At 43.2% G+C, this 15,642-nt stretch overlaps 1 protein-coding gene across 2 annotated transcripts; it reads right to left on the bottom strand.

Moving 5' to 3' along the window:
• Nucleotides 1-334: 334 nt before the first annotated feature.
• LOC145513420 (homeobox protein SIX4) lies at nt 335-12,628 on the bottom strand. 2 transcript variants are annotated; one of them, XM_081509757.1, is made up of 4 exons: nt 12,530-12,628; nt 11,476-12,317; nt 8,048-8,736; nt 335-4,671 (listed from the first exon to the last, which is right to left on the bottom strand). In XM_081509757.1, exons 1-4 carry the CDS (start codon nt 12,530-12,532, stop codon nt 3,875-3,877), a joined length of 2,331 nt encoding a protein of 776 aa, XP_081365883.1. In that variant the 5' UTR covers nt 12,533-12,628; the 3' UTR covers nt 335-3,874. The 2 variants fall into 2 exon arrangements, with proteins under 2 accessions (XP_081365883.1, XP_081365882.1); XM_081509756.1 differs by lacking the exon at nt 12,530-12,628 and having other exon boundaries at nt 11,476-12,437.
• Nucleotides 12,629-15,642: the final 3,014 nt, after the last annotated feature.

Below are 15,642 nucleotides of genomic sequence, written 5' to 3' on the forward strand. Positions count from 1 at the left end.
ACCCTTTCAATAAGGCTTGGGAATGGAAAGGTCCTTGAAACTTTCAATTAACTTCATTAAACCTTAGAGGGTATCAGATTCAGATTTGGGACACTCAAATGAGTAAGACACATTTCTTGGCTTTAAGAAGGATGAACTCTAATCATTTAGCTCTGAATATGCAGCACAATTAAGTGAATTGGGTAATTTTGTATAAAGATCAACAGAGATTATTTTCCCAAAAGGACTCCTCTTATCCTTATACTTGCCAGCCTATGAAATGTTTGTGGATTTTTGTTTTTTCTTTTCCTTACTCTTCTCTACTTTCCTAGGGATAAACAAATTTTCAACATAATGTATGTATAAATATAAAGTTTATTTAGCATAGTGTTTAGAAAAATAAGTTCACATCATTTCAGAAAACAAATAAAACACTTAATTGTCCAGGCATAAACCCCTATTACAGTACAACATACATACTTTAGATCTCTTTGGTTGGGTAATTAAGCACAGAAATGTTCTGGGACATGCTCTGTGTGCCATCACCTAACAGTGCAGTAAAGACTCCATTACCCCACCCCATGATATACATTCTGTATAGATTTTCTCTTTGTGTAAGGCACAGTAAAACCATACTGAGTATATTAACTGGTTGCCTCTAAACATACAGTACATGCAACAAAAGAATAAAAATTTCTGAGAACCCTGAAAGCCAAAAGTCACATGCTATATAATTTTGATTAATAAAATGTAAGGTGGTAATAAGAAATTAACATGAAATGTATCAATTAGATACAAAATAACTGTTAGGCTCTATTATCTAAGTTCTAGGAAGACTTTTAAAACATCTTCTGTAAAATGTAATTCTTTTCCCCACAGCCTTCCTGAATTATTTATATTTTTATGATGAGATGATCTGTCAAAAACATTTTAAACAACGAAGAACTTCTGGTTATATACTAACGCACACTTGTCTAACATGTAGTTGAGCAGGCTGCAACACCTACCCAATAATCTAGCTTTGAACATGCAAGATGCAAGGGCATATACAGGGAGATTGAAGGTCTGTGTGCAATTTAACTATGAATTTTATCTATGGCTATAACATCTACTTGCCTTTCATAACACAAGAAAGGCAATGAAATGTGTACAGTTCAGTCTTTTCCTTACTATGGATACATGTGAGCTACAAAGCAGTACAACACAGGTGCTGTTGCTTGACTGAGGGACAAATGCATGTTCTCTTTATTAAACAATAGATTGTCCTTTATTGGATGTAACTAAGAGCTAAATGCCAAATTCTAACTGATAAGAGTGCATAGAGAGGCTCACATTGAAAATCCCACAGCCAGCAGCAGGGGTTGGGGTTTGAAGGAGAGTTGTTTACCCCTATTCTGATTCCTCTCTGAAGATCATTAGAGGGTCATTTGCAGCATCTTCAAGCATTGGTTTATGTAGGAGAGAAATTCTGCCAAGGGTTCTGAGTCTGGCCCTTAACAATGCAAAAAATATTTGAAATTCTGTGCAGGGAGATCATGGGGTTTATCTTATTTCATTCACATATATATGGGCTTCATACCAACTGGCCCTTATTTTACTGAAAGAACAGAAAAGAACAATAAGTTCTTTATAATGTGCATTGATTCTTACCTGGTATATTGTTAGCTACCTGGAGTAATTGTAGGGGTATAATTACATCATGTTAGAGTATGAATAGGTTTCCTAGGTAAGTCTTAAGTTTGTGCTATCTTTTTTCTTTCTTAAGGTAGAAAACAGGAAGAACTGTGAATAAAAGAGAGGCTTATTGTATTTTTGGAAGACAATATAAAACTTTTCCAGTTATATAACATATATAACTTTTTAAACTTTCCCATCTTTCTTACTGGATGGGTATTTTAAAATTAACAAACTCTTGATATTTGCAGCAATCAAGTGGAAAACATCATTTTTATGTAAACTACACTATAGAATCATGTAATTAATCTCAGTAACATGATCAGCACACACCCAAAGAAACAAACAAGCTGTGTAAGTAGTGGTGGAGTGGAAGAGAACTCTAAAATGCCTGACATTGTAAAACAAAAACAAAAAACATGTAATTTCAGCAGTTTAGGAACGATCACTAATTCCATAAAAAAATGGGATCTAAGTTCGTTATCAGAATGATGGAGGAGAAAAAATATGATGGGGGAGGAATTCTTCAAAGGGCTCTTCATGTATGCCTGCAAGTTCCATTTGCAATAACAACAAAAGTGAAATCTCTATGGCCCTTACTCAATATGCTGGACTGATGAGCATGCAGAGATCTAGAGTGGACCCTTTGTTCCGATCTTAAGAAAGCAAGATGTGATGACAACTTCATGTTCCACAACTTTCGGTCATCTCTGAAGAGGTCATTTCCTCACTTTTCTTGCTTTACAGAGACCAGAGACTTTACTCACTACACAAATGTATTTGTATTATTACATCTTCTCTCAGAGTCCTGATAAAAACTGTATAACCACAGCTCACAAAATTATCAAACAAGCTTCTTACAGAAACCCCCAAAAGATTTAAAGAAGATGTCATAATATAGTGCAAACAACAGTCATACGTCACAATGTAACAACTGATTCAAAACAGAACCAAGTTTCAACAAGACATAATTCTGCTCATTAGAAGATACAAACCCTTTCTTTACTTTAAAATGGTTGTTTTCATAGCCTCCAGAATTGGTTTTGTGTGGTAGTCTGTAACTGTTACTTTTAATGAAACGTATCAACAATAATTAGTTGTTCAACCATTTGCATCATAAGCATTAACTATAAGTGAAACTTAAGTTCTTCAGATTTAAAGCAATTCTGTGAAAGCAACCCTGTTGGATAGTAGAAAAAAGTCATCAGTGCTTCTGTTGACACTTCTGTACCTTAATAAGAATAAAAAGGCCACAAGGTAAAAAGGCACGTAGAAGTCTATAGAAAATATATTTAAATGAATCAGAGAGTTGCTAAATAAAGAACAAGAATGTGAAAAAAAGTACCAAAATTCCAATAATGGGAGTTAGATTTCCTGTTTCAGTGTTATTAATATTGACCTTAATAGACTCCTGATAAAAATCATTACTTTTAAAATCCTACAAAAAGTAAAACTTTGTTGGAAATAACTGTTCACTTCCTGTTCAAACAATAAAAATAAATTAAACAGTACCAAAACATTTTTTTCAGTTCATAGTGTCTGAAGTATAAGAGAAACATATACAGCATAAATAAAATTCACTGTAATTACCCAAATCCTTGCTTATAGGACTAATATATTTACACTCATACTGAAGGTTGTTTCAGTTTTCTTAGTGGAGTTGCGAACTTTCTCAGCCACACTAAACTATTAGCAATCACATTTGGAATTGTATAGACAAAGCAAGATTTTCACAAAAATGCTGAAAAACAGAAATGCATATATTCAAAAATATATCCTTAGAATTGTATGAAGTACCACTTATGCTTCTTAACCTTACCAATGCCCATGGAGTAAAAGTAAACAAAAAGAACTGTATTGTTTCTAATGTTCTGTAGTGATATTTAATTTTCTACCTTAAGTGTATACATTTTTAATTTAAAAAACTATCAAGTTCCATTTGATCTTAGAATGAAGTCAACCAAATGATACACTTTGACTTGATACATTTCATCTCGGATGTCCGCCTCCATCTATTGAAAAGAGAACCAAAAGGCTGCAGTAATGCAGTTCTACTCCTGCATCTTTAACTGTGATCTTCATGCAGATCAATCCAAGGTCTCTTGAATGCATTTACTTGCAAAACTAATGTTTCCCTTTAAATGGGAAAATGCTTTATGTCCTCAGGTCTTCATGAAAAGATTTGCCTGCTGATGCGGGGGGGGGGGGGGGGGGAGGAAGTTTACAAGTCTTGCATATCTTCATCCAATTGGACAGTCTGGAGCTTGGCAAGTTCTTTCTTGTCTGTCTCCAGGTCTTCACAGACAGTCTCCACCATGCCGTCTAGGACATACTTGGATTTGGAGTTCAGCATCATTAAGCTGCTTGTTGTTTTGCTCTCAGAATTTGTTAAGAAATTTTCTTTTATGTTAGCTACTGATTGCATAACTAAATGATGTTCTCTGACAAAATCCTGGTGTACTGTTGGGGAGGGGTGACCCACCTGGTCTTCACCTGTGGGAACTATTTCCCCAAGGGCAGCCTGGGCCATGGGTACTGATAGTAGATCTTGACCAGAAATAAGGGAGCAGTTCTGAAGAGTTGCATAGTTAGCGTTGTTGACTGATGTCACAGTAGATTTGCTTGCCACAGGTGCAGACATTGGCTGGCTATCAGCAATGTCAGGGTTTAGCTCAGTGGGATTTAGTAGGGTTGGGGAAGTCAGGGAGAAGTTGTGAGCTGGGGATACATTAGCTAATGAGGAGGACAGTGGGTGGAGGCCACTTCCCGAGATACTGTCAGAAGATAGGTTTGCATTTACTTGTGCATTCTGATTGACAGGCATCAACTGAGAAAACACGAGGCTCCTCTCCACGCCCTCCTGTTTAACAGATCCTATAGTCTGGCCTGAATTAGGAACAGTGTATACCACTGCACTGGGAGCAAGAGAGCTCAAGAAAACCTTTCCTTGCTGGACTGTGGCAGACTCACTTGTAAATGTGCTCTCATCTGAAGTGCTTGAATTTACTGAAATATTACCTAAAAAAAAAAAAAAAGAGTACAGATTATCATTGATGGAACTGGTAAGGAAAAAGTTACTTTTTTACGCACATGATTTTTCTTGAGCACTTACAACTACAGATTTCCAGGCTCTGCTCCTGAGAGTCTGACTCAGTAAGTCCCAGAGCAGGTATATTTTTAACTCCTTGAGTAATTCTGATGACGAAGCAGGAGCAAGAACTACTGGCTTAGAAATCAAATGTGAAAAAAAATCTTTTCCAAGTTCTAATTTCAGTTAAGTTTCTGGCTCAGTATTGCTAAGACTTGTTATCTCTCAGTTAGTTGAATAGTTATTGCTAGCTCTGCCAGTTAGAACTAGAAAACAAACGCAAAATGCCTTTGTTCATGACAAGCTCAGTAACTGACATAAAATATAAATGGAAATGTAGAAAATACCACATAAATGAGTTACCCTGGGGCTTAAAGTTAACCATATAAACCTGTACAGACAAGTTGCAATCTTTCACCAAACTAACCATAAAGTAATGTCAACAAAACATTCAATAGATTTTTCTTTCTTTTTGTTGTACTAGTTCTGAATTTTCAGTATTGTAGTGATAGAATTAATAATAATGAAATGTGCTTTTAAAAATAAAGATCCAACAGCATTAGAACTAAAGCTAATGCTTTTAAAAAGGGTTTCTATCTTTTGGGACTCTCATTATAATGTTCTGCAGAGACCAGAAGTAAAAAAGAAATGTAAGTAGAAAGCTGAGATGTTCAAATCAGCTAATTTAAGACAATGCAGATGAATTAGACCCTCTCCCGCAACTCCCACCATCAGATAAAGCCCTTTTCCTCTGAGCGGTCACCTAGGTATGGGGAAAAATGGCAATTATCTTGCCATTTAAGGAAAAGGTGGGCCTAGGAGAGTTTTATGACAGAATAATTCAAATGGGAAGTTTATCCTGATCTTGAATTAGATGTGCAGTAGATACTCTTTATTTTGAGAAAATACTCCAATGTTAAAGTAAATATTATTTTGAGAAAACAGTTCAAAGTTAAAGGTAATTCACCTAAAACATTTCCCTCCTCAAATTATTAGAATAATTGTGATTATGTTGCCACCTATATTGATAAATGTCATAAATATATGTATGTCTTCCTAACATTTTTAAGCACTCTAAATGCAAAGGAATGTCTTTAAACAAAAATTGAAAACTTTATTTGAACTTAAGAAAAACATTTCTATGTATGTTTCAGCTCTTTTCTAACATAAATCTTTGTTTCAGGTCAAACAAACGAAAAAGGCTTTAAAATTCTTGTTGGCTACTAAACTGCAGCAAAAGACATCTGAAATAGATGTTTACTTTGTTGTGTGTTTGTGAAATCATTTGCCAGTGTGTATGTGAACAAAATGATTCCTTATTTTTGAATAGGGCCATATATAACATAATAGATGTGACATTTTCTCAAACTGCTATTGCATAAAAGTAAAATAATGTTTCTCAAAGTTTTTATATGATGAAATACATACGTGAAGGGGAAAGGCAGATGTGATCTAAAGCTTGATATTTAAGTATAGTTGCAATTGAATTATAAATTGAATAATAATTTCAAAATCAATTAAAAACACCCAGCTGTGAAATGATCAACATACAAAGTTTAATTTTATAGTGATGCTAAAAAAAAAGGGCTTATCTTCTTAGATTATAAAGTGAGTAAAATGTAGAAATTCTGCTTTTCTATGTAAATTTCAACTACAGAAAGATAATCTACCTTGTATAGCCATTTGTAAGAAAGGCACGGTATCTGTGAGAAAGGCTGACTCCCCAAATACTTTACTGAGAACTGCAATACACAATTACTTTAAGAGAATGTTGCTTCCTGGACCCATCTGGTTAAACTTATGTCTTCAACTCACCCAGACAAGTCTCAGGATTGACAGCTCTGACATTTGATCTTAGCTATTTTAACTGAAAATGCTGTATTTATTCATACTGAATGTCCCATTGTAAGAATTAACTATTAGTCTGTAATAATTTTCCATGGCAGCACTTCTTTAGATTATGTATGAGAAGTAGTCCTGCCTTTCTCTTCCCCAATGTACACACCATGCTTTTTTGCTCAAATCTGTTGTCTTTAAAATGTTATCTACTATTTGGAAGTTTCTTAAAGAGAGAAAAAGGGTTAGATCCATATTAAAGTATTATACAACTAAGCACTTGGGCTTTCTCTGTGGTTTGACTATTTTTGCCCTGTGTTGGATAGTGACTAAGCTTAATCTTTTCTATAGCCTGAAACAATGAAGAATAAATAGCATGCTGCAGGACTGTTGTGTGTTACTATACTACCATTTTACCTAAAGAGAAACAAATGTGCAGAATGGAATTCACTGCACAACAATTTTTCCATTAATACCTCGAACAAACTGAAGTAGACCATAGTTGTAGAAAAAAAAGAGATGTGAATAAATTCTTTTTTTTTTTTTTATATATAACCATTTTACAGGAAGCTGATCTTTAAGGCAAACAGTTACTTATTTTATTTTTGTTTTGGTAAAAATTTGGACTTTCAGATTTGCTTCCACAAAGGCAAATATGCACTAACACCTCCCACTTCTGAAGTCAGAGGGCTCTTCAACCTCCATTCTAACCATTCCTGTTTCTATAGAAAAACAGTGACACAAAGCTCTCCAGATTTGCTTAAAGTCATTGAAGAACTGGCATACCAGGCTCAGGTTCCCCAAATTTCATCTCAGTGCTTTCTTTAGGAGATGTCTTGGTAAAACCAGAAACATAAAATAAGGCTTACAGTTGCCTTCATAAAGAAACCCACACATTTAAGAGGCTAGTATACATGCAGAGCAACAATCAATCATATATTCCTCTGTTTTTCCTTTAGGTCTGTTAATCTTACTTATAGGAGGAACATGAATCAAACACAAATGATCCCGTCTTTTTAGCTCGCTCTTCTGAAACACCTTTTTGCTCAGATAAATAATGCTTAGGTGAAGTGTACACATTCTTACCAACTGCTTGGCTCATTTTGTGTTCTTAGCAATATTATTAATTTTTAATCTTAAAATATCAAGCAATGGGTTACAGTGTAAGTACCGATTGACTTAGCATGTTTCTATAATTGTAGAACTGGCAGGACTCACTGTGAACTGTATTTTTCCATTCAGTTGTTGGGAAAATAAAAGCCCACCCCCATGATGCCAGGGAACCAAGCAAGCTGGATATTACATGGATGTTGTGAAGGAGGAGAAACAAATCAAGACTATTCTGCAGCCGTAGCAGCCAGTACGGTACCCGAAGACTAACAGCAATCTATAGCTCTCACCAAATGCGTCATTTACAGCAGCTGCCTAAAACATTCACCAATGCATTATGGTACCAAATTAGACATTTACCTTGTGAAGCTGCCACTGAGACAGGAGGCAGCTGCAGTGGAGAGAATCCAATGCTCCCGTTAAGGAACTGGCTGTTCGCTCCAGAATTGGGGATCTGGACGATGCCATACTGGTTAATTTGCACTGGTGTGGTAAAAGTCACCACTGAGCCTCCATCCTGGGAAGCCACCGTTTGAATACCTTCTCTTTTCACCTCAGCGCTGGGTATCAGCCCTGGGAACGACACGGGAGCACTGGGGCTATAGGAGGTGGTGGCTGCTGAGTTAGTTGAAGAGCTCTGGAGAACTTTGAATTCCTTCACATCCTGGGAGGTAGACCCCAGTATGTCAGTCATGGATATACCATTGCTCATAATGTTTGATGCCATTTTTGGTGGGTTCAAAGACACTGTCTGTGTATTTCCCACACTTAATCCATTAAGGATAACTCCATTGGGTCCCTGAATGAAAGAATTACCATTAAGGAAGACAGGTGAAGTACTTGCAGGTACCAAACTTCCGTTCAATAAAACTCCAGAGGAGCTTAACGATATTTTAGCATTTCCAATTTGTTGCATATATACTGGCTCCAGGTGACTGGAAAGGCTGAGGTTGGTGACACCATCGGATGAACTGGAGAGTTGATGAGGAGACAAGTCTTCATGACCCTTGCTGGATTCATCTTCAGTGCTAGGATTGCCATCTGACTCACTGTACAGAGGAGGAAATCAAGACGTTCAGAAAGTCAGGGGCATGACAAGGTACATAGTGCCAACTGTTTGTAAAACCAGCCTTTAACCCCATTAAAGGCTGTGTCTAAGGAAAACATAGCAGAAAATCTTTTAGTCTTGTTTTAGCTATGAGGCCTTTCAGCAGATTTTGACCAGAGCATCTAGGAAGAGGAATTCTATCTCAATCACCTTTACTAATAATAAATTCAGAGAAAGTCCAGAGGTCTGAAAGATGTAAATTCAGCTAACAGGATTTACAGGAGGATTGTATACTTTTTTTTTTGTAACACTGAAATTATTTCTTATTGTTAAAAATGCTTCTACCTATGCCACAGGAAAAAACTCATCAAAGGGGTGGTCAATCAACTTGCTTTAGGATCTCTTTTCCCTTCCCCTCAAACCAGTTCAAATTAGGGTGGTTTTGGAGGTAAATGAAACTGTCAAAGGAGCAGGAGATGGGAAATACTGGCTTTTGTTTGCCAGTTAGTTGAGAGATCATATTCTCACCTGCTCCCAAACTTCTACTCCACCAGATTGACAACTGTTTCATTCAACAAAGTGGCTGTTTCAGAACTGTTATGTGTAGTCGCCTTTGAATCCAAAGGAAGCCATAAGGGCCTATTTAACGAACACCAGCCAGTGTCCTGGGGAGGTGGGAGGGAAAGGATGTGGGTCACTCAGTGGCCTTGTACCTATCAGACCCCTTCCCCAGTACTCTCAGTTCTTCTGCTCCGTTGCAGACAAGACTGTGTTCCTCACCTCTCCGATTTGGGGGGAAATACCAAATCCGGGGAACGGTAGTGGTGGGGGTTTCCCATTTGGTCTGAGGCTGGGCGGAGTTAGGGGGGCGTAGGACAGAGGCCGTTTGGAGCGTGGCGGGACTTGGCCCAGCAGAAGATCCGACATCCCTGCAGTGCCCAGCGGTCGGTTAGCTTTCATGCCTTGGGGAGGGGATTACTCGGGCTTTGGGCTTCGGGGCCAGGAGCGCAGAAAGCACTTTGATTTACGAGCTGAGGCTGAGCCGCCGTCGCCGTCTGCGAGGGTGACTCACCGGGGGTGCGGGTGGGAGGTAGATCCGGAGAGGGGCCTCAACCAGGCAACAGGGCCGGGGGCGGGGGTGTGCAGTTGGGGTAGAAGCAGTCTGAGTGTGGCGGGGGAGACCCGGGGAACGCGCGGGGCCGAGGAGTGGAGGCTGCAGGGCAGCTGTACTGCGCGCCGCTCCCACCCCCTAGACCTGGCCTGCAGATTCCGTAGGCGATGGGACCCGCTGCTTCAAGCAGGCGCGGAGGCAGGTGGCGTGAAGTTACCAAGGCGCCTCCTCCGGGTCGCCCCGCAAGTCTGCGGAGGGGTGCACTTAGGTCGGGGTGCACCCCGGTCGCGGTGCGCGTTTTGTTTTGGTTACCGCCAGGCCAGGCTCGGATACCGAGCCTTCCTCGCTGCCTGAGGCGAGGAATGCCGGAGCCGTGTCTCCCGGCCCCGCGGGAGCGCAGGGCAGGAGCGGCCCACAGCGGGCTCTGGAATGCGCCGGGCGATCACCTTCTCCCGACCGGGCCGGGGTCCCCGATTCCTCCCTACAGCAGAGGTTACGAGCTGCTTTTTGGATTCTTTCTCTGCTGTCCCCGCGGGGTTGGCGACACTTTCCTTTTAGGCGGCCTTCGCTTTACACTTCGTCCAACAATACAACACAAACACTCAGACTAGGTGTCTGACTCAGGAGGACGTACCAAAGAGGCGGAAAACCTGGTATTTTCTACCAGTTGGGAAAAAATAAATACCTGGCAGTCAAAAAGTTCAAACCCACCAGGGTGGGCGCTAAAAGAGGTGCGGAGTGGATAGCGTCCCTATTTCTTTCCTGCCTCCCGCCCGGTGCCAGCCTGCCCCTACCCCCATCACCACGCCAGGAGGGAGACACGCAATTGTCCGGGGCCAAGGAAGCAGCCCCGCAGCCCCACCACCCCGGAGGCGCTGAAATCCGATCCAAAGGAGTTCAGAATCAGGTTTCAAAACACCGCAGAGCCGAGCCGCACCAACACCCCACAGTTGCGCGGCCGAGAAGGGAACCAGCGAGGGCAGGGTGAATGATTAACTATGTCACATAAAACCTCGACACCCCCAGACCCCCTTCTGCGCCGCCAGCCCTCTCCCCCCGCCCCACCCCGTTCTCCTCCTTCCAGAACGGCCATGGCCACCTCCAACGCGGGCCCCGGCCGGCCGAACCCTGGGGGTCTGGGGAGCGCGCGCGCGCGCTGGGCTGGCGTGACCCCTCGGAGGCGCAGACCCGGCCCGGCGCTGGCAACCTCCGTGGGCCTCGGGCGGACACGATAACTGCCGTTCCGGCGCCTACACACGCTCCTTCGCCCGGCCAGAACCGGGGAGAGAGTGGCAACTTCAAAGCCGGCGGGATGGGGGTGGGAAGCCGGGCAGCAGTGACCAGCCGAGGTGGGGGCGGGGACTGAGACCTAGGCGGGCGACCAGAAACTTCTGGGGGGGAGGTGGGGGAGGGTAAGGAGCAAGGTTCCCCCGCCCCTGGCCACCGCGCCCCCGCATCCCCCGCCCCGCGCCCCGGGCCGGGGAGAGAGGTGGGGGGCGGGGAGAGGTGGGCAGCCGGACCAGGCTGGTGGGGAAGGTAAGCGCCATGTTTGCGAGCACTTGGAGGAAAAGAAAGCTGGGAAGGGGGTGGGGGAGAGGAAGGGGGAGGAGGAGGAAAGTTGGCGCTCACCTTTTGGACTGGGTCTCGGAGGGGTTCCGATCGCGCTGCCGGCGGTTCTTGAACCAATTGCTGACCTGGGTGAGGGAGAGGCCGGTGATCTTGGCCAGGTGCCGCTTCTCGGCGGGCGAAGGGTAGCGATTCTGCTTGTAGAGCTCCTTGAGCGCGTTGCGCGACTTCTCCTTGAAACAATACACCGTCTCCTCGCCGTCCCAGATGGTGCGGGGCAGGGGGAATTTCCTGCGCAGCCGGTACTTGTCCACCGCGCCCAGCGGCCGGCCGCGGGCTCTCTCGGCCTCGGTGTAGCGCGCCTTGTACCAGAGCTGCTGCAGCAGCGGGTGGTTAGCCGACTCGAAGCTGTGACTCTCGAGGATGCTGTAGAGCTCGGGGTAGATGCCCTGGTGGAAGGCCACCAGCGCCCGCGCCTTCAGCAGGCTCTCGTTGCCACGTAGCAGGTCGCTCTGGGGCAGGGACCACAGGAACCGGGCCAGGCGGTCCAGGTTGCCCCCCTGCTGTAGCGCCTCGCACACGCAGGCGACATGGTCGGGCGAGAAGGCCAGAGGGGTCTGCGCGGCGGCGGCGGCGGCGGCGGCCGCGGCGTGGTGGTGCCTGCCCAGAAGTTCCGAGTGGAGTTGTACCTGATCCGCCGCCGCCGCTGCAGCCACTGCCCCTTCCTCTCCGCTCACCCTGGCGGCGGCGTCCGCGGCGTCCCCCGGCTCCAGGGGGAAAGGGGCTGGAGCCGGGGGGCTCAGCCCCGCCGCCGCCGCGCCCCCCGCCACTTCTCGGGGCGCCTCCGGCCCCTCCGAGGCGCTTTCCATCCCATTCTCCTGCTTGATGTCCGCCGCACTTGCAATCTGCCCGGTGGGGGAGGAAGAGGACATTTTTTTGTTGTTGTTTATTTTCCTCCCTCCCTCACTCCCTCGCACTCTTTTCCTCTTTCTTTTCCCCTCTCTTACTCCTCCTTCTTCGTCTCCCTCCCCCCTCCCCCCCTCCGGAAAGCCCACTCCCTCCCTCCTGGTTTCGGCTGGATCTGGCCGATCAGGTTTCCCCCCGGCCACGCAGTCACCATTAAGATAGCTGCTAGAGCAAAGTAGTGTAAAAGGATAGCTGCTTTCTGCCGTTCCCCCAACGTGACTCCTCCGGTTGCTGCATACTATATGGCACTGGCGGCCGGGCCGGCTCGGCCGCGCCACCCCATTGGCTATTTCGCATTCAGAGGGAGGAGGAGACACAGTTTCTATCCCTGTCGATCACCCGCCTCCCACTCCACCCCTTGCCGTTCCCTCTCCCCTGACCCCCAGGCACCTATACCTGAAGGAAAACACCGACATTCTTTTCAGGCCCTGCTTCTGGGCGGGAACGTGCCTAACGTGGCCTGAAAACTGGACAGCAGACTCCTTGAAAGAGAGTCCCTACGATTCCAGTGGGAATACTAATCGTGTGACCTCAAGGACTGGATGCTAGATTCTTAACAAAGAGGCCACCCTCAGCCTCTAGATGACAAAATTTCAAGGACTTAGAAGCTTCCCTGGTATCCCTACTGCTTTTGCCCTCCTTTCCTTTGTCTTTATTAAGGATTTTGTATTCAAAAGGGTCAAGAATAAAATGGCACTAGGGAATGCCCTATGGGGGAAGCGTTCACAGTAAATTAAAATTCCAAAGGGGGAGGGATGCTTGAAAACGGCCTTAAAAAAAGTTTTTAACCTTAAGTCACCTGGAGGGCTGGCAACCCAACTGAGCTGAACCTGATACAACTAAGTATGTAGACTGTTTTACCATGTTTATCCTGGGTCAGCAGGGTAGAAGAGATCTAACTTGTAGATTATAATAACAGTATGGAAATTTAAGCTTCTATATGAACCTTTTTTAATGGAAGTGTATGAATAGTTTTTTGGAGACGATCTTCCTGGTAGAAACCATCTCTATTTGCAGGTGTCTTGGAGGAGATGAGTGCAGGATCAGCAGCCATTTCCACAATATAAACAGATGGGAGACTGCCCTCTGGTTTGAGGTGAAGTGCCTGAGGGTGTGGAGTCTGCTGCTTTTTGCAGCTATGCCTCTTTCCTTCATAGTTTGCATGAGGTTTTCACTCAAAAAAGAATGAACCCATCTCTCTTTCTCTGATTACTGTGGGTCACTTGGGTCTACCTGCTGGTACTCTTTCGCAAAAATACAACATTTTAATGACATCATCCTAACCTTTACTTCTAGGTGGCTTTGTTTTGTTTCTGCTTCCCAATTACCTGTAAGTGCTTGCTTCAGCATATTTTAAAGCAACTGTTTAGGTCACCTGCTATGGTAATCAGCTTGATGAGGTTTTCCTTTTTTGTGGACAGGCTGCATTTTTATTGCTGGTCAACAATCAAGTCATTTGAGTTTGGGCTTAACTTGCTTTTGTACTACCCTAATTAATCCAGCACTGGCATCTCTGGTAGATTCAAAATTTATAATTATACAAAAGACCACATGTTTCTGTCCCATTGGAAATATCCAATTAGGCACTGAACTTCTGGACAATATCTGAGATTCATAACTTTCTTGAATTTTTAAAAATATGCTTTTTATTTTAGAATAATTATGACTTACAATACAGTCATAAAGAGAACAGAGTTCTCACATACTCTTTACCTAATTTCCTATGATGTTAATATCTTACATTATAGCAATACATTTGTCCAAACAAATTAACATTGATGCAATACTGTTAACTGAACTCTGGACTTTTTTTTGGATTCACCATTTTTTTTTCACTAATATCTGTCTTCTGTTCCTGGATCTAATCCTGGATATCACATTCCATTTAGTTCCTTGAATTTTAAAAGTGTATTTATCAGAGCAAAGTAGACAGGAGGTAGTGTGGTTTAGTGGAAAGCATGGGATTTGGGGATCAGTTAGCTAGGTGTAGGTTTAATCCTAGCTCTGCCATTTATTAGCTACTTGACTATAAAAAGTGGACAGGATTGTTGTGAGGATTAAATGAGATAAGATGTGCCCAAAAGCACCTGGCACGTAATTAATCTTTGTTAAATATTTTTCATCTCCCTCATGATAGTGCAAAGTAGGAAACTTTTCAGTTGTATATACCTAATGAAAACTCATTTGGCTATATTAAAGGGCTATCCAAGTGCAGATCATAGGAGTCTTCTTCAGGCTTATTATCAATCAAATATAATGCAAATATAATTAACTTGGAAAATCATGCATTGGATTTCTGCATGTCTTATGTATATCTGCCTCCAGAGTCTCAAGTTCAACAGATTATATAGAAACAGCAGTGGTCTTTTATAATATCTGTAGCCTGTGGCTATGTTGGTATTCTATAGCTCCAGTAAGAGATTTCTATAGGACCAGAAGTGAAATCCAACATCAAGCTCTGGATTCCTTGAGCTGGCTGAGCATCCGAGCTCTTTCTGGCAGCAATTTGAAGTGGGCTGGAAGCCCTTGACTCAAATATGGTTAGCTACATTGAAGTAGAACACCAGACTTGAGGGTGTGTGGAGTTAATCTCGGGGCACTTGTCTTGCCAAATGACTTGTAAAATTGCTGAGTACTTGCTTCTACTTCCTGTGTCTGCCATGCTGTGAATGTTGAGTCTGCTGTGCTGATATACAGACTAAAGCTACGTTTTGATTTGGGAAAATGGAGTTGAGGTTAGGATTGCCTAAGAGTGAAAACTAAGCCGCTTGTTTCTGTATCTCTTCCTGCCTGAAGATAATGATGAGCAATACAGAAATCTTTTGTCATTTTAGCATAGTGAAGAAAACATAGTTTAGCACAAAATATTGCACTTTGCTTAAATATATCTAATGGAGTTGCTGTCAAGAATGGAGATTTCTGGGGCTTCCCTGGTGGCTCAGTAGTGAGGAATCTGCTTGCCAAAGCAGGAGACACAGGTTTGACCCCTGGTTGGTGATCTCACCTGCCACCGAGCAACTAAGCCCCTGACCCACAACTCTTGAGCCTGTGCTCTAGAGCGGGAGAGATGCAACTACTGAGCCCACATGCCACAACTACTGAAGCCTGTACGCCCTAGAGCCCAAGTCTGCAACAGGAGAAGCCATCGCAGTGAGAAGCCCACATACTGCAACTAGAGAGTAGCCCTCGGTTTCTTGCAACTAGAGAAAAGCCCGAGCAGCAGCGAAGACCCAGCACAGCCAAAAAAAAGAGAATGGAGATTTC

This window comes from Giraffa tippelskirchi, chromosome 7, assembly GCF_054371585.1.
Source record: "Giraffa tippelskirchi isolate mGirTip1 chromosome 7, T2T-mGirTip1v1.2.pri, whole genome shotgun sequence".
Taxonomy (NCBI): Eukaryota; Metazoa; Chordata; class Mammalia; order Artiodactyla; family Giraffidae; genus Giraffa; species Giraffa tippelskirchi.